This window comes from Ruditapes philippinarum, unplaced genomic scaffold (assembly GCF_026571515.1).
Source record: "Ruditapes philippinarum isolate M1 unplaced genomic scaffold, ASM2657151v2 ctg172_1_1_1_1, whole genome shotgun sequence".
NCBI lineage: Eukaryota > Metazoa > Mollusca > Bivalvia > Venerida > Veneridae > Ruditapes > Ruditapes philippinarum.
Window position 1 is genome coordinate 157,067 of NW_026851682.1, and position 27,246 is coordinate 184,312.

General features: G+C 34.1%; 1 protein-coding gene across 1 annotated transcript; it reads right to left on the reverse strand.

Annotated features, from left to right (window-relative positions):
- Positions 1 to 19: 19 nt before the first annotated feature.
- Positions 20 to 26,445, reverse strand: LOC132736669 (adhesion G protein-coupled receptor L3-like). The gene is made up of 21 exons (XM_060723862.1): positions 26,244 to 26,445; positions 25,329 to 25,426; positions 24,857 to 25,048; positions 20,623 to 20,705; positions 19,835 to 19,896; positions 19,278 to 19,376; positions 16,412 to 16,490; positions 15,763 to 15,892; positions 14,966 to 15,012; positions 14,160 to 14,286; positions 11,292 to 11,395; positions 10,801 to 10,903; positions 10,263 to 10,413; positions 8,283 to 8,352; positions 7,757 to 7,823; positions 7,315 to 7,400; positions 6,342 to 6,468; positions 5,156 to 5,197; positions 1,716 to 1,808; positions 1,440 to 1,484; positions 20 to 960 (listed from the first exon to the last, which is right to left on the reverse strand). The coding sequence occupies exons 1-21, from the start codon at positions 26,401 to 26,403 to the stop codon at positions 817 to 819; spliced, it is 2,109 nt and encodes a 702-aa protein (XP_060579845.1). The 5' UTR covers positions 26,404 to 26,445; the 3' UTR covers positions 20 to 816.
- Positions 26,446 to 27,246: the final 801 nt, after the last annotated feature.

The following is a 27,246-nucleotide window of genomic DNA, read 5'->3' on the forward strand; positions in this document are numbered from 1 at the left end:
TTTCATATACAAAATTAATATATATATATTGAAAAATAAAGATCTTTTTTTGTACATGTAACAATTGAAAAAATATGCATTTGTGTTGTACAAACTTATAGTATACACAATGCACTAAGTTGAAATGGAAATAAAATATTTGATACCATAAACAAGTTTCTTGTTTTCAATTTTACCATAATAAAAACTGATTTAAGTAATGGATGTCTTAAAAAAGATAAGACTTAAGTTATACGCTAAAATAGCACCAGTTTGGATGCTAGATTAATAAAGTCTTGCATTCAAAATTAAAAAAAAAACCTGTCCTGTTAAGTTTACAAAATACCTCCATACAGTATACAATAGTTTATTTGCATGGAAAATAAAAGTCCGATTTTCTTCCAGCATCTTTATCCTAGACTACATGTTGTAAAACATTCTTCAACATTGTTCAAGTCTAAGTGAACACTCAAAAAACGCCGTGATTGTTTCACATGAATGATTGGTACATAAGATTTAAGAAAATCTTACATAAAAAAATAAATTTGTCCATAAATGTTAACTCGAAAGGAAGAATAACATACCCGTCCATTACAGTTTTTTTAACAAAAAAAGCAAACTGTTAAACACAATGCAAGTTAGAGCTATGACCCTTTAGATAATCTTATATCCATGTTTTTAGGCGAAACTATTCTTTAGAACTTGCCATCTATATATACACACAGACTAGTTTCACTTTGGAGCCATATTTGCATTCTCAAGGCAAATATTTTACAAAACATTATTGCAACGTTGGCGTTTTCTCACCTACATTGAGAGGTACAATGTTTATTTTAACTACCGCCACAGTTTTGAACCACGCCTTATATTTTTATGATACATTTTTCGCTCAACTTTGTCCCAGTCGTCTGCATCATAGTCCTTACTGAGTTCCCGCTCATCTTTTCCAGTGAACGCTTTGTTGCCAATGCCGTTTTGTTTCTGTTAATGTAAACAGCAATATCCAAATTTCAATAGTTTTTTGGAAGATCAGAAGAATTAGACAAAACACATTTCTTACCCTAATTTAAAAGTCATTATATTAGCCATTTGTTGTGGTTTATGGGTACAAATGAATTGAAACAGTAACGAAGCTTGTCGAGTACCCCATTGGTTATATTTTCTTTGGGGGACATTTATGAACAATCACATTACCTTTACTCTTAATGCGAGGGAGTGTAATCTAACAGCTATATTCCTTTGATGATAAATAGGCATTCATTAAATTTTACTCCCTCGGTTTGATTACCGATATAATTGTTATATAGATGTTTCTAGCATCAATGCAACTTTATATTCTATTGATGTTTGAAATATAAAGAACAAATTATAAAAATAAAGAAATCGTACAAGATATACAAGAGCAAATTTCTTTTTAGGTTTTATTTCTATCTATTTTTTTTTAAAATAAAAAGACTCACTATATCTGAGGTGCGCCTGTCTCCTGATTTGCGACGTTTTTCATCCTTGAATTGAAAAAAAAATAAGCATTTAACATACGTGCTCTGAAAATACTAAGCTATTTGCAATGTTTCAACGAAGGGCATGTAAGTCGAATTTACACATTAACCTGTTGTCATAGGGCTTGTTTATGTCAATTCATTTTATCGATCTCCCTAAGTACATTTAGTCTTTCTTGGAAACAGAAATTGATATTATTATTCATATTCTACATGGTAAAATAAAACTAAACAAACCTTTGAAAAACTTCGGGACTGTTTCCTGAGATCAGAGCTTAATGTCTGCAGGCTCTTTTTACGTTCTTGTCTACGTTTTATTGCCTCTCTGATCTGTAATTTAAAGGCATGCAGCGATGTTATGTACATATATAACATAAAATGGACATTAAATTTCGAGAATTTACACCAGTTTTGATGAAGACATCAAATCCATCATATTTCAGATTATCAGATACATGTATACACTTTATTTCCTGAAAGAATACGCAACAAAGAAGCTTATAAAAGTAATCATCATCATCATGATCGTATTTATTGTTGATAGTATTATGCGCTGATTTTGTAGTTCTACTGAAGGTGGATTGAATCTCAACACAATGTTCCGTTTTATTATTTATTGTTTCTTTTCTCAGTGGAATACCACAAACATTAATAATATATAAAATATACACAGGTTATCCTGACGTTAACAAATACAATGTAGATATTAAAAAGCAGTAACAAATATTTCTAGTGGAGAGCCACAATGTTATTAATTGGAAATCCAAAATCTAACTGTTCGATTATTCTATCTTTACAATATTTCTAAAAATGGTTTCGTGTTAAACTGACCAATAAAATTTTAACATCTTTGTTTCTTAAATAACAAAATAACCAATCGGGTTTCAATACAAAATAATGTAGCATAGCAACATATAATTTATAACAACAATCATCACCTGGACATTTTATCAGTAATAAGGTTTAACAACTTATTAAGTACAGACGGCTAAATTGACATTATCACTTAAATAGAATAAAACTTTTAACACCATTGATTGGACAAGGAGGAAAAGCCACATTTATTCTTCCGGTTACATTATAATTATAAATTTGACATCTATTGTTAAAACATAAAGTACCTGTAACTTAACATATTTGAAATTTCACACATAGTTTTGAAAATATGACCTTTAAGAAAATGATTATATTTTGAAATATTTGTGTTTAAAAGAAAATCATCATGCATATTTACTCATTTTTTTTTGTAAAAGAATTTTATCATTTTTCGGCCGCACAACACTTCTCCCTCCTTTAAGACTATTTCACTCCTGTGAAATGGAGCATTAAAATATGTATATAACAAAAATAAATATCATTAAAATACTGTTTACGTAAGACATTCAGTTACAGAAATATATTGTGAACATAAAGCACCGATTTTGCTGAAAAGCGTAAGTACCATCCACTAATAATATATATATCCTAACTGCTGTCTTATTGTAAACCATACACCCCTAATGACGTTTATTTCTGCTGTATTGCCCTCTATGTCCTTGCTGTCTTCCGCGGTGACAATTGCCTCCCCTATGTTGGAACCCGGTTTCGCATGTGTTATAACGATCGTGTTGTTGGTTTTCATTTTCAGTTACTCTTCTGCGACATAAATCTTTCGTTTTGTCTGTCAGCTGAGCGATCTCATTTCTCAAGCTTTCATTTTTATTTTTAAGTTCATCTATTTGGTCGTTTTTCATTGATTCTGTCACCATTGCTTCGTAAGTGTTCCGATTGTATTCAAGTCTCAGTTCTTCATAATCGTCATGTATTTTCTTAAATTCTAATATGAGTTTGTCCATTTTTTCTAGTTTTGACGCGTCAGCCCTAAATTTTTCTTCTAGCGAGTTTCTTTGTAATATCCAATGTTTCTTGAAGATGACAAATTTCTGATTTCTTGAGGGAAATCTCATTCTGCAGGTTTTCGGTAAAGTCCTTGAGTCTTTGATTTTTCAAATTGAGAGCCACATTTTCTGATTTTAAACCGTTAATTGTTTTATTCATTGAATGAGTTAAAGATTTCAACTTTTGAAATTCTGCTTTTGAAACATGACTTACAGAGTTGTTTGTTTGGTTGTTCTGAAAGAAAGCATCGTTTTCATTGTAGAATGGTAATGTGCATTCTGCTGTCTTGCGTCTAATAAAAGTTGTCATTCGTTCTTGATCCCGTTGTTTAGATAGACTTGACTTGACTGCTTGATGTCGGCAAACTCGTGCAAAATGTCCAATTCTCTTGCATTTGTTACATCTTGCCATTTTCGCACAACACTTCTCCTGTCTGTGATAATGATTATGTCCACATGGTCCACATGATTTTTCACTTCTAAATGGTATTCCATTTATGATACTCATTGTTGTTTTTCTTGGGGAAGTTGAATTCGTAGTCTCGCTTGCTAAATTGAGAGGTTGGGAAAGACACTGATTCCCACCAAGTATTGTGCGCTGATTTTGTAGTTCTACTGAAGGTGGATTGAATCTCAACACAATGTTCCGTTTTATTATTTATTGTTTCTTTTCTCAGTGGAATACCACAAACATTAATAATATATAAAATATACACAGGTTATCCTGACGTTAACAAATACAATGTAGATATTAAAAAGCAGTAACAAATATTTCTAGTGGAGAGCCACAATGTTATTAATTGGAAATCCAAAATCTAACTGTTCGATTATTCTATCTTTACAATATTTCTAAAAATGGTTTCGTGTTAAACTGACCAATAAAATTTTAACATCTTTGTTTCTTAAATAACAAAATAACCAATCGGGTTTCAATACAAAATAATGTAGCATAGCAACATATAATTTATAACAACAATAATCACCTGGACATTTTATCAGTAATAAGGTTTAACAACTTATTAAGTACAGACGGCTAAATTGACATTATCACTTAAATAGAATAAAACTTTTAACACCATTGATTGGACAAGGAGGAAAAGCCACATTTATTCTTCCGGTTACATTATAATTATAAATTTGACATCTATTGTTAAAACATAAAGTACCTGTAACTTAACATATTTGAAATTTCACACATAGTTTTGAAAATATGACCTTTAAGAAAATGATTATATTTTGAAATATTTGTGTTTAAAAGAAAATCATCATGCATATTTACTCATTTTTTTTTTTTTGTAAAAGAATTTTATCATTTTTCGGCCGCACAACAATATCATTATCATTGATATCATCATCATCATCATCACCACCATTTCCATCATCATCACCACCATCATTATCATTACCACCAACATCATCAACATCATTACCACCACCATCATCATCACCACCACCATCATCATCGTCATTATCACCATCATCGTCATCATCTTAATTAAATATTGTACCGTATCAAATGTACTAAAATTAGACTTGCACATTATTACACCTATAACTATAGTATACATATACTTAACATTTTAGAATTCAAAATAATTTAAATAGATCTAATATTGACATTAATAAGATGCATTGAAATTGTATAAACATAAACAAAAGACGTACGCAGATAAAACTGAAGTTTTGATTTGGAATTCTTAATAAAAGCTACAAATTTCCTCTATTAATGAATACGAAATGTGTATGTTTTCTCTTAGTTCAAACTGAAGACAAAGAAATGAGAATATTAAACAATGGTACCTGTCGGTTGAAAACACAGTGGAACAGAAAAATAAATAAACCCTGAAAATAAAAGACGGGTTGATTATTGTATGGAATATGATAGGTGACATATGGTTGAATAATTGGTTTAAACATTATTTTATTTTAGCTTGATTGCGAAACAAGTTTAATCAGTTTCAAGTCTGTTCCCTGGAACTAACCCGTACTGGTGACATTATGAGAAACCATTGTCGTGATCCGAGTAAGACTTGAACCCATGATCCCTTGGCTGAGACACCATAACCACTTAGTAACCGCTCCCACTGTTGTATATATATGTTTAACTGGTATCTTTACTTATGCATGTCAGCCCGCATAGCTCAATCGGTTAGAGCGCGAGACTTGTAATCTCGACATTGTGGGTTCGATTCCCGGGCTGGCCAACTAAAATTACTAATCAGTCTTTCGGATGAGACTTTAAATCGAGGTCCCGTGTATGGGTGCTTAAACACTTAGCACGCATAAGAACCAGGAGAAGCTTCTGGAATGGGGGCATCTTTCTGTATCTGTAATTGCACTATCCTCCAAAAATCTAAAATGACTAATACTCTTCTGGAGGACTCGCCCATATGGGCAACCGGTGGCGAGTTTAAATAAACGCAAATACACACATACTTTACTTATGCGTTTAACAATGATAGGTTAAACTAAAGAGTTAAACTATAGTGTATTCAATTTCTATGTTTAACAATGATTATGACTAGCTATAGACACAGTATCGTTCTTAGTTTAACTATTATAATATAGCTACCATGTCCAAGTAAAAGAATAAATAAAACATGATGTTTGGAATAAATTATGAATTGACTCTATGATAAAATCGACTACATTTTTAGTTCGACTACATCAAGCGTCTGGAGGCTTGACCTATTATTCACGGAGTCCACGTCAAGATTTGATTTGTGGTTAATTTTGCTTACAGTTTGTTCTTTTTTCATCTCTCGGGGTATTTACTTTAATCTCCACACAATTATATGTTCCTTATCATCGCCAACATCATATGTGACAAGGTCAACATATCTAGCACTATTACTCCAGAATTATCCCCCCTCCCCCTTGAACTTAGAATTTTTCTAAAAATGTGTTAATTTTTACTGTCACTACTTTATTCCTTAACACATTTACTTCAAACTTTAACACGTTATATATATAAAGTAAATAATACCTGTAATGTATTGAATATACAGAAAAGATATTGTAGAAAGAACATCGAACTGTTGACAGACAGTATACCAAACACCCACGTGAGACCCATCAACGGTAGTAATACACACAAACTTCTTAAACCTGTCCTTTAAAGAAAATTACACACAACATTTGTCCAAATTCTTGAATGAAAACAATAATATATCAATATCAACATGACGTTTGAATTAAAATTCTGAATATTTATGTCAAAAGTGCATCGCAAGAGTTCGTTTTCTAATCATTTTATCCGTTTTTGCCAAAATGTGTAGAAAATGAAAGTATTGTACGTTTTGAGAGTTTATGATGCGTCGCTCAAAATGATAGATTCTAAAAAAATAACTCAAAAAAAATGTACATGTATTAACAAGAGTATATATAAAGTCATGTATTCTCTAAGATAGTTGGTCTTATCATCACATGCACGGGAAACTTGGTCATTTCCGCTTAAATAAAGATTAACTTAATGATAAAACGGAAGATTGCGTCGCCAATAAGTGCGAGACCAGAATTTTTGATTGAGAAGCAGGAGATCCGTTGTTTTGTAGCCAGTCACTGTTAGAGAGAGTCCGCTCTTTAAAACGATGCTACGGAAAGTGGCGAAGTTCGCCGAATGCATTCGATTTTTTAAAATATTGAAAAATAGTAATCATGACAAAAGAAATCAAAAATCTTGAAGTGCAAATGGAAGGCAATGTTTAATGTAATGAAAGAACAAAGGATTCGCGCACGTTGGAAACAGAGTCGTGTTTTCAAGTGTTTTATATATAAAAAATGATATGCTGTTTAAGTAATTTTAAGAAACGCCAAATAGGATGATTAAAAAAACTGATTCTACTTGCTCATAATTTTGGAAGTATTTCGTTACGATCTAGTTAATATACCCTTACGTGTATGGATTTTTGTTGTTCTTGGGAAAATAAACACCGACCAAAAACTATATGTAAACTTACTTTATCTTTATCGACGAAGTCTTAGATTTGAGAACTGCTGAAGACGCCATCTTTTTGAAGACAATCAAAATAATTATAAAATTAATCTGAAATTAACAAAGTAACATCTAGTGTGTGCCCCTACAGAACATTTCAAATCACTTTAAAAACCGTTAAATAGAAGAATATTTGCATCGGCATTAATTTTGATAATCGTGTCAATAAAAATCAGTAAGCAAACCTTACGTAAAAATGAAATACTTTTTTCCTATTGAAATGTTAAATTTAAAAGTTAAAAAAAATAACTTCACAAATTGGTCCGAAATTAAATGATTTTCATAGCTACACTGATCCACTTTTGCTTATCTAAACAAAGTGACAAATTATAACAATTTATGTATTTTATATTTTATGACAAACTTTCTACCTTTAAACTTGTTGAGTTATATCTACATGTACTTACACAAATTATAAAGGCGGCTGGGCCAATGAAGGACCAGATGAGTCCCGACTCAATGTCAAGCCAACAACTGAAAAGAAATATGCATAAAATACATGTACCCCCATTTTTTATTTGCAGGGGATGGCGCTTGGATCAAATTAAATACACAACGTAGCCTAATTAAATATACAACGTAGCCTAATTAAATACACGACGTAGCCTAATTAAATATACAACGTAGCCTAATTAAATACACAAAATAGCCTGAATGTTCGAAGTATTTAACAATATACATTTGAGAACAAATGTTATTCCAAATATTCAAATCAGATCTAGTGTAGGAAAAACGTTTATTATGCTAAAGTTTAGAACCACGTAACAAATATTGTTGACGTAAGATGGACAAATAGTGAACAGTAATAGTAAAAGTAATTAGGTAAGAATATTTCTTTACTAGTTAATTATACAAATACAATAGAAGCTATTTAGCAGCCTTGTAAAAGTGACTTACGGATTTGTTTTGTAAAAGGTACATACATGTACTTACAATTTATCGTTCCCGTAGCCCTCAGCCTTCGTCACTCCCAACGAAATTCCAACAATAACTGCTGGTACCACTGTTATATGATATGATAATAAAAAGTACAGTTTCTTCGTTACAAACGTACACTTATAATATTCGTTACAAACGTACACTAACAATCTTCGTTACAAACGTACACTAACAATCTTCGTTACAGACGTACACTTATAATTTTCGTTACAAACGTACACTAATAATTTTCATTACAAACGTACACTAACAATCTTCGTTACAAACGTACACTAATAATTTTCATTACAAACGTACACTAACAATCTTCGTTACAGACGTACACTAATAATAAACGTTACAAACATACACTAATAATCTTTGTTACAAACGTACACTGATAATTTTCGTTACAAACATACACTAATTATCTTCGTTACAAACGTACACTGATAATTTTCGTTACAAATGTACACTTATAATCTTCGTTTCAAACGTACACTAATAATGTTCATTACAAACGAACACTAACAATCTTCGTTACAAACGTACACTAATAATGTTCATTACAAACGAACACTAACAATTTTCGTTACAAACGTATACTAATAATTTTCGTTACAAACGTACACTAACAATCTTCGTTACAAAGGTACTCTTATAATTTTCGTTACAAACGTACACTAATAATTTTCGTTACTAACGTACACTAATATTATTCGTTACAAACGTACACTAATAATATTCGTTACAAACGTACACTTACAATCTTCGTTACATACGTACACTAATAATATTTGTTACAAACGTGCACTAATAATCTTCGTTACAAACGTACACTACTAATTTTCGTTACTAACGTACACTAATATTATTCGTTACAAACGTACACTAATAATATTCGTTACAAACGTACACTTACAATCTTCGTTACATACGTACACTAATAATATTTGTTACAAACGTACACTAATAATCTTCGTTACAAACGTACACTACTAATATTCGTTACAAACGTACACTAATAACATTCGTTACAAACTTAAAGTAATAATTTTTGCTGCATAACAGGAAGTCAATAGTTATGTAATTAAAGCAAAGAAGGGCGTCCGTGGCCGACTGTTATGGTCGTGGCTTCAAATCACTTGCCTCTCATCTCTGTGGGTTCGAATCCCGACAGTGACTTTGTATTATTTCATGTGAGGAAACTATCCTGCTGGCTTACGGAAGTCCGGTGGTTCTAATCAGGTGCACACGTGCCTGAAATAATGCTCGGAAGGGAACCCAAGATCTTCCTCGACCAGTAAAGCTGGAAAGTCGCCACATTGTCTTTACTATGTTTGTGCGGCGTAAACCATAACCAGCGTAAACCCCAACAAAAATAAATAGATAAATAAAATTCCATTAAAAAAATAACTATTGTAAATACATAAATAATTTACGGTCATAAAACTTATAGCTTAATTATTAGACAAAATCTAATGAATAGAGGGAGATTAATAATATCTGTCATATGTTGCGGTTCGGACCGGAATATCCGTCCCGAGGGGACCCGCCCATTGGGCGGTAACGAGGCTTGCCGAGTTACCGCCCATGGGCGGGTTCCCGAGAGACTGATATTCAGGTCCGAACCGCAAACATATGTCAGATATTTTTTCTTGCATATTCTGCCATATTATTTCATATTTAAAATGGTTTACCTCAATATGATATATGTTCATGGAAATTAAAGTCATTTCATCCCTAACTATTTTCTTAAAATAGCGTATGAACTTACAACTTTAATAACAACGGCGAAATGACGTCATCCTAAGCACATATTTCCCTTCTAAAACGACGTCATTTTACCGCGGTTCATTCATAAAGTGCCCTAAAATGACGTTGTTGTTTGGCACGCGACTCATCTGGCACACCCATGCCAGATGAAATTTCCGGTATGGGTAAAACTCACGGAAACGCCAGTCTGCTATGCAAGAAAATAATTTCGACACTTACCCCACGCGACCGGAAGCAGAACTTTGATGCGGAACTTCGTCACAAACACGTGTACGACACAGATGAGTATTTCAATGCCGATAAGCAGCATAAAGAAGAACACGGCCAGGAATAAATACTGAATGATTGCTGCAATAGCTGCACAAGCTTTCTGTAGAAACCAAATGCGTTTTATATGTTATCTTAGTATTGATGAGATTTTGAATGCTGAATAAAGGAAAGACTATCAAGCGGCAGAGTGTGTATATTACTTTTTTATCTATAGTAAAAGGTTTTGTGAATTTTAAATTGATTTTGTCATAAAACACATCAATTTTAAATGACGAAAAACACACTTAATAAATGACTTAAATACAGGGGGAAAAACACCAAAGAACATTGTTTCTTTCATCCCATCTACATGGAACTATTTTATCTTTTATATTTTTTTTTTACTTTTCTGTCACTTTCTACATGTATAAAGGCAATATTAAGTAAGTTCTCAAACGGAACATACATGTACAATGTATATGATTATATGGTCTAAACGTTAACTCACCTTGCTTTCGGTTCTATTCACTCCGGCCAAAAACATGCCGAGGGCAACAAATAATGCCACACATAGATTCATCAGAACAATAGCACGGTCACTTCTGACTAGTCTTTTTGACGTCATTAAAAAGAATAAAATAAAATATGTGTGCATGTATTTGAATTGTTACAATACGTAAAATCATCAAAAAATGGAATTAAGCGTTATAAAACAACACTTATGGCTGTCATTACAATAAAAAAATCTGATTTACCTACAGTATTAATTAAATGATATCATCATATAAAAGATAAATACAAGACCACTGGGTTTTGTTTAATAATAATATTATAAACGCTGCGTATTTTAGGAACTGTGTGTATTTTAAGCGACCTTGGACCCACATGCAATCACCACATCATACCATAATCAAAGCACTTGCTCGTTTGTTGTTAATGAAATATACATTTAACTTTCCATTAATTTTAGGACTTGCGTGACAAATGAAAATAGCCTACCTCCAAACAACTGCGTGGGCAACAATAGTTAGAATCAAACAAACCATTGATATTGCACACCCAACAGCCGATATGATACTTAATATCTGAGAATGTTTGCTATCCTGAAACAATAAACATAGATATTGCACACCCAACAGCGGATATGATACTTAATATCTTAGAATGTTTGCTAGCCTGAAACAATAAACATAGATATTGCACACCCAACAGCGGATATGATACTTAATATCTTAGAATGTTTGATATCCTGAAACAATAAACATAGATATTGCACACCAAACAGCGGATATGATACTTAATTGCTATCCTGAAACAATAAACATAGATATTGCACACCGAACAGCTGATATGATACTTAATATCTGAGAATGTTTGCTTGCCTGAAACAATAAACATAGATATTGAACAACATCCACCGATATGATACTTAATATCTGAGAATGTTTGTTATCCTGAAACAATAAACATAGATATTGCACACCCAACAGCGGATATGATACTTAATTGCTATCCTGAAACAATAAACATAGATATTGCACACCCAATAGCCGATATGATACTTAATTGCTATCCTGAAACAATAAACATAGATATTGCACACCCAACAGCGGATATGATAGTTAATTGCTATCCTGAAACAATAAACATAGATATTGCACACCCAACAGCGGATATGATACTTAATTGCTATCCTGAAACAATAAACATAGATATTGCACACCCAACAGCCGATATGATACTTAATATCTGAGAATGTTTGCTTGCCTGAAACAATAAACATAGATATTGAACAACATCCACCGATATGATACTAAATATCTGAGAATGTTTGTTATCCTGAAACAATAAACATAGATATTGCACACCCAACAGCGGATATGATACTTAATTGCTATCCTGAAACAATAAACATAGATATTGCACACCCAACAGCCGATATGATACTTAATTGCTATCCTGAAACAATAAACATAGATATTGCACATCCAACAGCCAATATGATACTCAATATCTGAAAATTTTTGCTATCCTGAAGCAATAAACATAGATATTGCACATCCAACAGCCAATATAATACTCAATATCTGAGAATGTTTGCTATCCTGAAACAATTAACATAGATATTGCACATCCAACAGCCGATATAATACTCAATATCTGAGAATGTTTGCTATCCTGAAACAATAAACATAGATATTGCACATCCAACAGCCGATATAATACTCAATATCTGAGAATTTTTGCTATCCTGAAACAATTAACATAGATATTGCACATCCAACAGCCAATATAATACTCAATATCTGAGAATGTTTGCTATCCTGAAACAATTAACATAGATATTGCACATCCAACAGCCGATATAATACTCAATATCTGAGAATTTTTGCTATCCTGAAACAATTAACATAGATATTGCACATCCAACAGCCAATATAATACTCAATATCTGAGAATGTTTGCTATCCTGAAACAATTAACATAGATATTGCACACCGAACAGCTGATATGATACTCAATATCTGAGAATGTTTGCTTGCCTGAAACAATAAACATAGATATTGCACACCGAACAGCTGATATGATACTTAATATCTGAGAATGTTTGCTTGCCTGAAACAATAAACATAGATATTGCACATCCAACATTCGAAATGATACTCAATATCTGAGAATGCTTGCTATCCTGAAACAATTAACATAGATATTGCACATCCAACAGCCGATATAATACTCAATATCTGAGAATGTTTGCTTGCCTGAAACAATAAACATAGATATTGCACACCGAACAGCTGATACGATACTTAATATCTGAGCATGTTTGCTATCCTGAAACAATAAACATTGATATTGCACACCCAACAGTGGATATGATACTCAATATCTGAGAATGCTTTCTTGCCTTAAACAATAAACATAGATATTGCACACCAAACTGCCAATATGATACTTAATATCTGAGAATGTTTGCTTGCCTGAAACAATAAACATTGATATTGCACACCAAACAGCTGATATTATACTTAATATCTGAGAATGCTTGCTAGCCTGAAACAATAAACATAGATATTGCACACCCAACAGTGGATATGATACTCAATATCTGAGAATGCTTTCTTGCCTTAAACAATAAATATTCAACTAATAAACTTATATAACAATTTTCAAGAGAATATTTCAGTGATGCGAACGAAAAATAACTAAAATATGATTGGAGTGAGGTTATGTCGCATCATCACGAGAGTAGAACGAAGTTCAGTAAGCTGGCTGAATACTGGTAGATTCTTCTTTATTATGAAAGAATCCAAAGTCCCTGGTGGGTTTTGAACCCACAGCGGTGAGGGCAAAATGGTTTGAAGAATTAAAGTCAAAGCCTTATATCTCGGCCACGGATGCCCCTAATTTCGTAAATGGATGGTAAAATTACAGCTGTGTTGAAATCAACAGAAAAAGGGATCAATGTAAGATACCTATACAATGGATCGGCTATGGCCTCATCCCTATATATACGTTTCCCTTATCATACAACAAAACAGCAACAACATCTCAATTTACGTGGTCTTCTAAAGTATCATATTCCTTTTCTTAGAAAATGTCAATGTCCGAAATGGTTGTTAAAGATTTTTACTACTACTAACTTATATACATGAATGCATTTTTCATGGTTTGAACTTATGTGTTAAAAGTAAGCATACTTTAATATACATTCCTTAAAATACTCCAACAATTTAAGTAACAGAAAATATTTATATAAAGGGAGCTTACTCGAGCCTGGACAACGAAACTATCAGCAACTATCATGCACGATAGCAAAGAATATCAAAATTTGAATACAGAAAAAAATTTAAAGGATATACTTACTACCCCCGAAGGGCTCATTAAAACTGCGAAATTGGTCAAATGTGAACACTGGCAGACGACATTATCCGCAGTTTCTTCTTTTAGTGAACATCCATCTGTTGACCAAGCTCCTTTCTGTCCAGGTCCACTGTAATAGAGTGTAAAATAAGAACATTAACTCACCGATGGGTTCAAATCACTACAGGAAGTTTGGATTCGTTATATATGAGAAAGCTATCCAGCTAGCTTATGGAACGTCGGTGGTTTTAATCAGGTGCCCGTAAATACCTGAAATAATGCATAGAAGGGCACCTGAGGTCTTCCTCCACCAGTAAAGCTATAAAGTCCCCACATGATGTTTACAGTGTTGTGACGTAACACAAAACCAAAAAACCTCAGTAAACAATAACCACACTAATGATTTGGCTATACTAACAAGCCCAGAGCTACGCCAGACTTAACGGACTTTGCATGGTAGATGGTTTATTTTACTACGTCATAAAGAATTCTCTGAAATCAACAGTGGGACGTTTCATAATTGAGGCTTGTGCGGATATTTGTCGGAAAAAAAGGAATAAAGATTGTTTCATGACTTTCTAAGTTTACTTGTTTGGTTTAAACATATTTATTTAAGCTCGATGACGAAACAAGTTCTTGCAACTTATATTATAATCACTTTCGAGTCTGCTTCATGAAACCAACCAGTACCGATGTCATATGGAGAAAATGGTCGTGGCCCGTATAGGGCTCGAACCCATAACCCCTGGGTTGCGAAGCAGGCACAATAACTTTGTAATTTTATTCATTTTATAAGGTAATATTCTTACAGAGCATTAAAATCCCAGAACACGCATACTGGTTTTGTGAAGGTTTTCTGAAACAGAAAGAATAAAAAGACGACAATACAACACACGAAATAAAACATAAAACAGCCACTTTACGGTATAAGCGCGACTGTGGTACTAGTATATCGTAGATTATATGAAATTTGGATTTCAAAAGGGTGGTATCAAACCACGAGGACGCTATTCATTACTAGCTTACGAATGGCACACATACTACAGTTACACACATATTCTACAAACGCTTTTGCATAGCCTCCTTTGTCTGGTGTACAAAGCGCGAGCAACTTTCGCAGTGCTAGCTCAGTATTTCTAGAAAAGTATCTATTAGTATATTTCATAAAACAAAATCAAAAGGATCACAAGAATTCTTAGCATTACTTGGAAATTTAACGATAAAAATAATCTGCTGAAATGCCATCAAAAAAGTAAACAATAGTTATACGATGGAAACATATCTTCACGAACACACTGGAACAGTCGATTTTCTCGTGCGCAACGTGCTCAATTAAATCGCTGATTTCTTAATTATGCATGAGTAACTTTCATGCTGAATTCATTTTATCTACAGTTATAAAATAAAGGTATATTTATACTTATATTAAATATATATTTTGAAATTAAAACTTCAAATTTCAATACTTAACTGATTGATTATTATGAAACAATACAGGAGTGAATTAAACAAGTTAATTCCATAATTGTTTACAAAATATATATCCTAAAACATACTGATAATTATTTTATTGTCCTAAATATATTAGTTTTACTTATTTACTTACATTTTTTGGCTTGAAAGTAACAACTACTGGTGGGTCTAGGTTTGTATATGATACGCCTGATTTCTGCGGTAAAATGGCTGATACAATCTCAGAATTAACAACTTGACTCGTGTCCACTGACTCCACAGAGCTTGAAAAAACATTAAAACCTATTTGATCATCAAACATTATTTGCCTTAAATTTATAATTTATTTCATTTGTGTTGTTTTTTATACAATAAAAAATTATTAAAAACATATCTATATGAAAAAAATATGTTCGTTTGAGTTTTGATCGGTTGTCTGGCACGCCAACACAATTTTGGTCTTATGGCGCCGAAACATACAGGCTAACCATGGTTGTTACAAACTTAAAGCAACACCACGGGGCAAAACCACCTCACCTGCTACAGCTAAAAGATACATAAACCCCAGAAATTTGATCCCATTTTATCGCGCCTCTTTTAACGATCACACAGGGATAAATTGTGATAATTCTGATGTCTCTACGCTTAAAGGCAACCCTTCAGTCACAAGGGGGAATAAATTATGTAAGACTATAGAAAATGAACGATTTCAGGTATGCAAGTACTGACGTAAGTGATATAAACTTCTTATAACTTTGATAACTAATATAACATTTTTAATAGATAGGAGACCTGTATCTTACCCGTCAGAAGAACTGCCTCCATTTATGAGATTTCCAATAGATTTAAAACTTGTTCCACCAAAACACGTATCAGTGATTCCTGTAAATATAAATTAAATTCTTGTAAATATAAATTAAATAGACAACACGGGGTTCCCCCTAAATTCCAGCAACTCGCTCAAACAAACATTTTTTTAACAAATTGGATTAACTTTTCTAAAATGTTGAAATTACCTACAATACTTGTGCTTTCATAGCCAAACAAAATCAAGATTACTAGACCTATAGCAAACTTTTTACGTCTATTTAAATGTCATTACTATCCGATATATAAAAGCCATGTTAAAAAGTTTAACCAGAGTTACCAAGCTACCTTTACATCATAACTGAGTTTGTACTATACAAGTTCCTTTATGGTTGCAAGAAATGATCATCCACTCTAGAAATATTCTTAGCCGCTCTAGAAATATTCTTTGAAATGGACAACTGATGACTTTAAGCGTAAATTACATCTTCGTCAAAAACAGATGTACATGTAATATTGTACATATAGTTTAAGAACATAACGATTTGCTTCCTATCAGCGTAGATTTTTTTTGTTAGGCTTCACGTCATAATAAAAGAGCATAGGTCATATGGCGACTTTCCTTAGGTGCCCTTCTTGCATTATTTCAGGCACGAACGGAGTAGAACCACCAACGTTCCGTAAGATAGCTGGATAGCTCCCTAACATGAAAGAATCAACAGACCATGTCATGATCCGGACCCACAGCGTTGGGGTCAAGTGGTTTGCAGTCAACTTCTTTAACCTGTTGGCCACGGACGCCCCTGTGGATGTTGCGATATTATTGTAAAACATTTTAAATAATGTAAACTACTAGTACCATATTTTATGGTATGCAACAAGAGTTAACGATGCGAGAATAATTGCTTTTAACATTTTGATTTATATCTTGTTATCTAAATTTATGTACTTTGTAATTTGTTGCAAATAAGTACCCCATTCTTACTGTCATTTTTACATGTATTAAGTAATTACTTTTATAAAATTTGAAAGTATAAACCACCTTTGGAAATAAAAAAAATAGATAAACATATAATTGATATAGAATATATCGGTAACATATGAGAAAGTATAATCTAAAGGCATTTATTGACATATAGTAACAAATCTTTTCTTAAAACGAGAGAGAAAATTAAACTTTATAGATAAGATATATTTTATTGCTGTTTGAAAAAATGATATACAATTTTCGATGTTAATATCACCAATTTCCCTGCTTCGTGATACAGAAAATTGGACTTTTTGAAATTTAGTGAAATAGTTTATTTAAGTGCAAACTCGCAACCGCAATTGGCACATAATGTCTTCTTCATTCTCTAAAACTAGGTCATACCATATTAACAAAAAGTGTGTGTATTATCTTATTTAAAACCAAAATATATACATACATATATTTTAGTAGATATAAGTGATATACAAAAACAAAATGTTTGATTGGTATGCCAGTTGCTTGATCATTTTTTATAATATCTATCTGATCACGCAGGCCAGTATCAATTTCAATCAGTGTCCAAATAAATTATAAAATTTCATAACATCGAAAGACGTTTTTATTACCTTCATAACATGTATGGAATGCGTCGTAAAGGGGTAAAAATGTTGCAAACTTTAATATCTGTTGGAAGGTTTATGAGATTCACTTGAATTAATATCAGATAATTTACTCTTGAAAACTTTACTGTGATTTGATTTGTTTTTAATATGATGATCAACTGATATTCACTCTTTTTCGCCTTCCGCCCCTTGCGTAACAGATTGTTTAAGCTAATTTCAATCCATACATTACGATCGTATAAATTCGGTATATTCCGTAACTTTCCGTGACTAGTGAAGATTAAATAAGCTTCCCTATGACTAGGTGCATTTAATGTCGTGTCATGTCCGTCACGGAAGGCGCAAATGTTGCAATAATGTAATAACCAAATTGTCAGTAAATAAACCACAATGACTTTGTTAACTTCTACCTTGTAAATACAAGGTCAAATAAATGTAAAAGTTACAATTATGATGCCGTCCACGACTAGTTTGTGCCAATTGAATTACCGAAATGTCTAAAAATGTACCGTAACAATTGGTTCACACTACTTTGTTACAATTAGGTTACCGCAATGTCTACAAAAGTAAGTTATGATGCCACCATTTACGTATTTGAGAATATAAATAATGATATATGTGTATGTATTCTAGGTTAAATGATGGTCAGCTTTCGATGTCGAGTACGGAGCCCAGCCAGACATGTCAACCAGTCAGTCCCATTAAGGGTTAATTTTAAAGCCCAAAGTGGTGATAACTTAGTTCCATGCACCATGCAATTTCCACGGATAATTAGCCAAAGATATGAATTTCGAGCCAAAAGTAAGTTACTGTACGGCGCCCAATTGAATCTAAATGTACAGTAACTCGAGACAATATGAAAAGAAAGTGGCCTTAAAAAGGGCTGTTGGTGACAAGCATAAGGCCTGTCTTTCAAGCCGTCACTCTCTGTGATAGGGGCTCACGCACCCTAGCACACATTACTCGTCGTCCCTGCATGCTTTGTAGGGCCACTTCCCTTGGCTTAAGTCAGGAGAACGGCTGCTGGTCTGCAGTTACAAGTTCTTGTCTTTATTTATTTTTTGCCATCCAGAGTTCTTCAAATCTTCTGTGCTTTCTCAACGAAATGCATGTGCTGAGGGGAGTAAATAAAACAATAATGGTGTTGTCGATGAAAAGGAAGCCACACTTATTTTTTTTTTCCAATCCTCGAATTTTTCATTTTTAATATGCTTATTGCATATATTCATAATGTACAATTTGGGAGTAAATATTGTTGTTGTCAATTACCTTTTGATGCCAATGAAGCTGCTGGAATTTCGATAGAATTATCAGCTTGTATTTTCGAGGGAAATTTTACACCTGCGTCCGACTTTCCTATCTCCGTATCTAGTGACAAACAACAAGAAATTTACGAAGTAAAATCAATCTTAGTTTATAAATGTCTTCATTTCATTTTATAGTTGAATTATATTATATTACAGGGGTATTAATCTGGAAAATTTATTTGACTGGATTGGAGTTTATTAGACTTGCATATCAAGAGGCGCTTTTCAAAGACTCAAAAGGCCCCCGAATGTTTTCCTTCTGGGCCAAATAAGGGGATAAGTTTTCTTTTTTTATTAAAACCTTTTATAAAACCCTTCCCTTTTATAGAAAAGGGAAAACAGCGATGTAAGAAAAATTAAGTTTATTTTAGTTGGAGACAAATGACATAATGTATTTAAAATTCTTTTACACTGGATTAGACTTAACATACACCAACTATTGTAGTCATGTAGTAACAATAAAAAAAAAAAATCAGCGCGATATTCTGGCCCGGGCCTTTTCAATAATGTTTCCCGTACCATGACTGTTTCCCTCATCAATGGCCACATTTGATCCGTACCACGAAAAAATATTTTCAACCCTAATTAGAAACGCCCCCTCACATACTTAAAACAATAAATTTGTTTATTTTATGGTTTTATTTTTATCATTATCTGTTATATACCATATCACAAAAGTCGTTAATATCTGTTATTTTTGTAAGCTATTACATCTGCCATGGAATTTATTTATTCATTCTGTCGGGTTTTACGCCGAAACCAACACAGTAAAGGTCATATGGTGACTTTCTAGCTTTACTGGTGAAGGAAGACCTCAGGTGCCCTTACGTGTATTATTTAAGGCTTGTGTGGGCACCGTATGGAACTACCGTCGTTACAAGAATAGAAGGAACTAAAATAGTACAAACGACAATAATGTCGCATTGAGCGTTCTTTGAAGATAAGAAATATAACTTCTTATAGTATAATATCGGTAACGTTATCTTTAATCTTCTTCACCTGTTTAAACCAAAACTGATAAGCCTCTGCAACCAGTATGGAGCCAGAGATACCTGCACCATCTGTGCAGTCTGACCAATCTCTATATCATCGGTAGCTCAAATCTCGTTTCTTGACTTTTAAAAAGATTGTTCCAAATTTATACTGGTCAAAATCACTATACAAATTCATCAGGTTATGGATATTACTTAGAGAACAAAACTGCAGATTGTAGAAATATTTAATATCAGCTCAAGTCAGCGTCAGAAAGATCATCTACCTGTCTAGGAAATACCACTAATATCAAGTAGTGAATATGAATCAAATACGTTAGGGATAAGTCTCTACTTACTTTCTGCCAAGTCTCTTCCGTTTCAGGCTTAATGACATCGTCCATTAACTGAAGGAACTCCTAAAATACAGACAAATGTAATGCCTTCAAAATAATCATTTGCGTGATACCACAGATTTGTAGAAAATGTGCCAAGACAGATATAATCGTTATAGCATGTCTAAAACAAATTAAGCCATATCTTGTCATGGGTTATCTTTGACGGACGGACACACAGTTTTCCCGTAGAGCATTACTAATGCCAAAATTATAATGATATAAATGACATCGACGATGACGGCAGTGATGATGATGAGAATGATGATGGTGATGATGATAATTATAATAATAACAATGAACATTTGGAACTCTTCTTTAATTGAAATATCATTTTTTGTTTCCTCACAAACATGTGTGCTATTTTAAGTAAATGGTAGTCTGTAGGTTCTACAAATGTTAAATTGCTTTAAAAAGAGCAAGAATGTTTTACTAAAAAATAGTGTCCGTTGATAAAACTAGAACTGCCACTATCATGGCGTGAATACCCCCGCATACCACTTTGTCAGAATCAACAGTGGCCATTTAGAGCTCAAGGACAACCTCCCTGCCAAATCTGAGGTTACTAAGCCAGTGCATTGCTAAGTTATGTATTCTACATGCTTCAAATGTGAAAATGTCAAAATCGATACATTGCGGACAGGACATTCTTTAGCAATTGAGAAGAAAAGCTTTTTTTTTTGTCAAGGTCCCTGTGACCTTGACCTTTGACGTCACCTTATAGTCATGATCAACATCCATGCCAAATATGAAGACTGTGGGTCAAAGGAATCTTAAGTTAATGGGTGGACAAACTTTTTGAAGTCAAAGTCCCTATGACCTTGACCTTTGATCCAGTGACCTCAAAATCAAAAGGGGTCATCTACTAATCATGACTAACCTCCATGCCAAATATGACGACTGTAGGTCAAAGGAATCTTAAGTTATTTGGCGGACAAGCTTTTTGAAGTCAAGGCCCCTGTGACCTTGACCTTTGACCTAGTGACCTCAAAAATCAATAGGGGTCATCTACTAATCATGACTAACCTCCATGCCAAATATGAAGACTAAGGGTCAAAGGAATCTTAAGTTATTGGGCGGACAAGAAAAAACCGACGGACGACCGGACGGACGGACAAGCTGATTCCAGTATACCCCCTTACAACTTTGTTGTGCGGGGGTATAATTATGTTCTATAATAAAATGTGTTTGTTTTCTAATGCACAATAAACCAGTTCGTTTAGGTAAAGATGTAAACAAAATGGGCTTAGTCACTCTGTTTACATGATAAAAAAACAAAACCTCAGTAAATTTACATCTGTAATATGAGGTAATTCGTAAACTATGAGTAAAGCATATATGCAAATCACTTCCGTTTAACATTCGTGAACAATAAATTACCGCTGCTGTCGCTTTTACGATATCAAGATTATCTAATGAAATTTCAATACTAAATGATTTGTCTTAACCACCATTTAGATTCAGAAAAGCCAAAACGCCCGCCCTATTTTACCAGAATTTATACTAATGGCTTCTCAGTATCTGGTTTTCAATACTGAAGCCACTTAAAATAGCAACAAACAGTTCCAAATTCTAAACAGGTTAGGTTCATTGTAAACATATGGCGAGGCGAGGTTTAAAATACCTTACTCCCGGCAGAGCCCAGGACCATCCCGGTAAGTTACCGGGATGATCCGGGACGATCCGGGGTGAAATTATTGTTGCGGTCACACTTACCCCGGCAGCACTACGGTAGTTCCCAGGATGCGCTCCGGATCATCCAGGCAGAGCCCAGGTGAAGCTACGGTTCATGCCAGTGCTTCCCCGGTCGTTCCAGGATGACGCCGGAAGAGCCCCGGTTGACCCAGGCAGAGCCCTGGTCGATCCAGGCAGAGCCCGGCAGAGCCAATGACGATCCAGGCAGAGCCCCGGTAGAACCCCGGTGGATTGAAAACGCCCGAAAATGATAACATTAATACATAATTTTTATTTAATATAATATCTATTGTTCCAGAATAGTAATTCATGATGATTTTCTGAAAACTCCTTATGCCATACTGGAGAGAAGGGAAATGGGAAGGGTTTTAATACAAACAATTGTAATCATCGCAAATGGTCGTTATTCTTTTAAAATGATCCGGGCTTTGCCGGGGCTCCACCGGGATCAACCGTAACTCTACCTGTATCCTCCAGGGCTCTGCCTGTAGTTACCGGGGCTCTGCCGGCATATACCGGGACTCTACCGTAGCTCTACCGTAGCTCTACATGCTAAATCATACCCCGGATCATTCACGGTTTGTGCCAGCAGAGCTACGGTGCTTCCCCGGTATAACCCCAGTCGTTCCCGGCAGAGCTAAGGATAAAGCCGGCAAAGCTGTACCTTCCTGGATCATCCCGGATCACCCCGGTGATATTAAATATTTTATTCCACCCGGGGTCGAATGCCGGATGTTCCCGGATCATCCCGGATCATCCAGGACGTTGCCGGCAGAGTTACGGATGTATCCCGGTTGTTCCCGGTCGTACCCCGATCGTTCCCGGATCACCCCGGACGTCTACCGGGGCTCTGCTGGGGCTCTGTCGGGATGTAAGTGAGACTGTAGCTTAAGCGACCGGGGTTATACCGGGAAAGCACCGTAGCTCTGCCGGCACAAACCGGGGATGATCCGGGGTATGATATAGCCGGTAGAGCTACGGTAGAGCTAAGGTAGAGCCCCGGTATATGCCGGCAGAGCCCCGGTAACTACAGGCAGAGCCCAGGAGGATAAAGGTAGAGCTACGGTTGATCCCGGTAGGCCCCCCCCCCCCGGCAAAGCCCGGATCATTTCAAAAGAATAACGACAATTTGCGATGATTGCACTTGTTTGTATTAAAAGCCTTCCCATTTCCCTTCTATCCAGTATGGCATAAGGATTTTACAAAAAATCATCATGAATTACTATTCTGGAACAATAGATATTATATTAAATAAAGATTATGTATCAATGTTATCATTTTCGGGCGTTTTCAATCCACCGGGGTTCTACCGGGGCTCTGCCTGGATCGTCCTGGGCTCTGCCGGGGCTCTGCCTGGATTGGCCGGGGCTCTGCCTGGGTCAACCGGGGCTCTTCTGGCGTCATCCGGGAACGACCGGGGAAGCACCGGCATGATCCGTAGCCTTACCTTGGCTCTGCCTGGATGATCCGGAGCGCATCCTGGGTGGTTAGTAGGGAGCTACCGTAGTGCTGCCGGGGTAAGTGTGACCGCAACAATTATTTCATCCCGGATCGTCCCGGATCATCCCGGTAACTGACCGGGATGGTCTTGGGCTCTACCGGGAGTAAGTGAGACCGAGGCTTTAAAATGTATGATTACTTATGTAATACGCCAAGGAAGAAAAATTATGTTTTAACGATCAAATGGGGAGGGGAAATCCCAGCTCATGATGTAAGTCAGAAATATATTTATTTGCCTTAAATAATTTCATCTCTTTAGACTCGTCATTCAATGACACAAGTTTATTTACTACATTTGCATAATCACCAAATGTATTTTTACCACATAGACCAGTGAACCTTTCACGCAGATAATCTGATTAGTTCATTCAACCATGCAATCCATCAAAACCAATTACTTATCAGGAAGTTATGAACATTTGCAGTGTTGACACGATATCAGCAAGGAGATTTGACATTAAGTTATAACCTATTACTCTGGTAAAAGATTGTTATAATGAATATTGAATTTGAAACTGTCAATTCATACTTGGGGCTCCAAAAAATTCAAAATGTTAAAATTAAACATCCTTTGGTACAGAGCGTGATCAAACAGCACGACTGCGCAGACTGAATTTGCCTAGTGGTTAAGGTGACAGCCTATCATTTCGGGGATTGTAAGGTTTCGAGCCATACTCATGTGACACCAGTATTGTTAAATTTCAAGAAACCAACTCTTTCAATTTGCGTAAATGCTTCACAGGCTAGTATCCTTAACACTCGAGCTGAAACAAATGTGTTTGAATTGTGATAAAATAAAAGCAGACCTTGATATTGATGCAAAAGACAATTAAGTTTGTTTGCATGTTTGTTTTGGTAAATTTTAAGCCACGACAATACTGTAAAGATGATAGGTAACTTTGGAGGAAGACCTAAGTTGCCTTCAACGTGCATTATTCCTGACACAACAGGTAATTATTCTAAAAGAGAACACTGATTACCTTTGTTCCTTGTTCTGTGACGGTTTTACTGCTTTCAATGACGTCGACAACACTTTGTGCCGTGCCTACAAGTCTTGTCATTGAAGTGACACTTGTATCACCGTCGACCGTTCCAGTTAATTCCGTTAGGTTTTTCAGTATATTTTCAAGGTCTTCCGATATATCTTCATCAGAGTTTGCAAGTCCTTGTAACTTTGTACGAAGAAAGTGTACATTGTAAATACATGTTCATTAACTGTATCTTTTTCATTATTTACAATATTTTCAATAATGGTTAGAAATGTAAGCGTTTTTTGTTTTGTACCTCATGGAGATGACAGAGAGTGACAGCAAATCTGATTATATTCGGCAATAGAATAAACCAAAACCATGCATTTAAGAGCTTACACTCCCCCTTATCTTACAATTAATCTTACATAAATGAAATGTTAACAGCAGAATTAATAGCAACTATGGCTTCTTACATACCTACCTCTTCATCAATCTCGTTCAGAACTTCAGGATCTATTTCACAAGCTCCAGTAACCTCCTCCCAGGACCCATCAGACCCACATCTACGCGAATACGATCCTAGAGACAGTAAATATTAATATGTATTGTTGTGTTTAATACGAATTTAAAAAAATTTTTATTTCAATGAAAATTTTTTTTGAGGGGAAAAAAAAAAAATTATTTCGAAAAAAAATTTTAAAAAAAAAAAAAAAATTTTATAGAGAGATTACTTATATTTGGTCCTCATTAAAAATAAAAATCCAAAACAAATGTATTTGAAAAAGATTAAAATGGCTACTTAAGGACATTCAGACTGTTACAAAAGATGGGGCTTTTTTTTTCGTCAATGTTCCCAAAAACGGGGGAAATTTTCTAAACGTTTTCAGGACCGGAAAAATGGAACAAATTTTTGTAAAATATTTTTGATATCTTTAAGTTATACACTACTGCAACTAGCTCATTTTGTTCATTTGTGTCTTAAGATTTAACACTAGCGTTATTTGTTTGTTTTTGTTTGTTTTTTTCTGTTGTTTTTTAAATGCAATAACATGTTTACTAAAATAGTAAAATAAGATTTTAATATCATTCCAAAACGACCACCCAAAGTTGGATATAAAAGAATTTTCCAACCAAATTAAAATAAAAGCTTAAATCTTATGATGTTTAAGCTAATATATCCTATTTAAATAGAACAGGTCGGCAGATCTTTTCCCTATAACCCATTAACATGCACAGTAAACAAATAATTTTGTCATGCGAAATCAGATAAAGATCAACTAAATATTGCATGATTGAGTTTTTAATTGTTTTGTTACTTATTTTGGTTCTCACAGGTTATTACTAACATAGAGGCTTACAAATTCCGCTGTAGAATAAATACATTTAACACTAGTACCTTTTTCTTCTTGTTTCTTGCATCCTAGATCAACTGTCACTCCTGGGTCTGTTTCTGGCCATGAACCGTACTTATTCGTTTCCGCAAGGCACTTTTTAACTTGATACAGTACATAAAATAAAAATGAAATAAAAATAATCTGGTTACAGATGTCTTTCATATTTACACTTTGTCAAAATAAATGGTACCTTACTTTTCGAAGACACGCGTAGCGTTTGTATCAAGATATACAATGTGTTAAAAAATGGTAAAAAAGCTTCCTTTTGGGGAGGACCCTAGATAATTTTGTATAACATTTGGTCTAACCCATTTGTATGTGTATTGTACTTATGCTTAAGATAATGCTTTTAAATTGTGTAAATCTATAATGTGCAAAATATACAATAAAACATTATTAAACTAAAAATGGTAAAAAACGATATTGCCGACAATTTATATGAAATCGATGAAACATAATGTTGTGTGTTGAAAAACAAATCATGCTTAAAATACATATTTCTGTCAATTACAGCCTATAAAGCGGGTTGTGCTCGCGCGAAATAATCATAAACTAAATTTAAATTCCATTTGAATGTTTTATATTTTGTTTTCTTATGTCATGTTTTGTAAAGGAATGTTTTATTATGTTTTCTTTAATCATTCATGTGTGTTAAATATATACTAGGACCATTACACATCTTAACAAAATAATGTTGACTAAACTTGACAAATGCATTCAATTTAACAACTTAATGTAGCGCCCACACAAATTGTCATGCTTCTTCTTTACAACCGTTTATTTTACATTTATTGCAATGAAAATCGTTTTAGTAGTTGGTGTTATTGTAAATGTGTAACATATGAAAATACGCCTGTTTTGGTTTTGTTACATTGAAATCATTACAAATCAAATCATATAAATACTCTATAAAAGCTGTTCCTTTTAAACATACAACGACATTTTCAATAAAAGTACCCAAAATATTCCATCGTTTATCAACATTAACAAATATGTTACAAATGT

Bases quoted from the DNA above. Each gene is read 5' to 3' on its own strand.
- LOC132736669 (XM_060723862.1), bottom strand. From the start codon at position 26,403: ATGAAAGACATCTGTAACCAGATTATTTTTATTTCATTTTTATTTTAT. The intron at 19,897-20,622 runs GTATTTGATTCA...GTTTCTAATTAG, and splicing joins AGTAGAGACTTATCCCTAAC to GGTTGAAAATATTTTTTCGT. The intron at 19,377-19,834 runs GTACGGGAAACA...GTTTGTCACTAG, and splicing joins TGATGAGGGAAACAGTCATG to ATACGGAGATAGGAAAGTCG.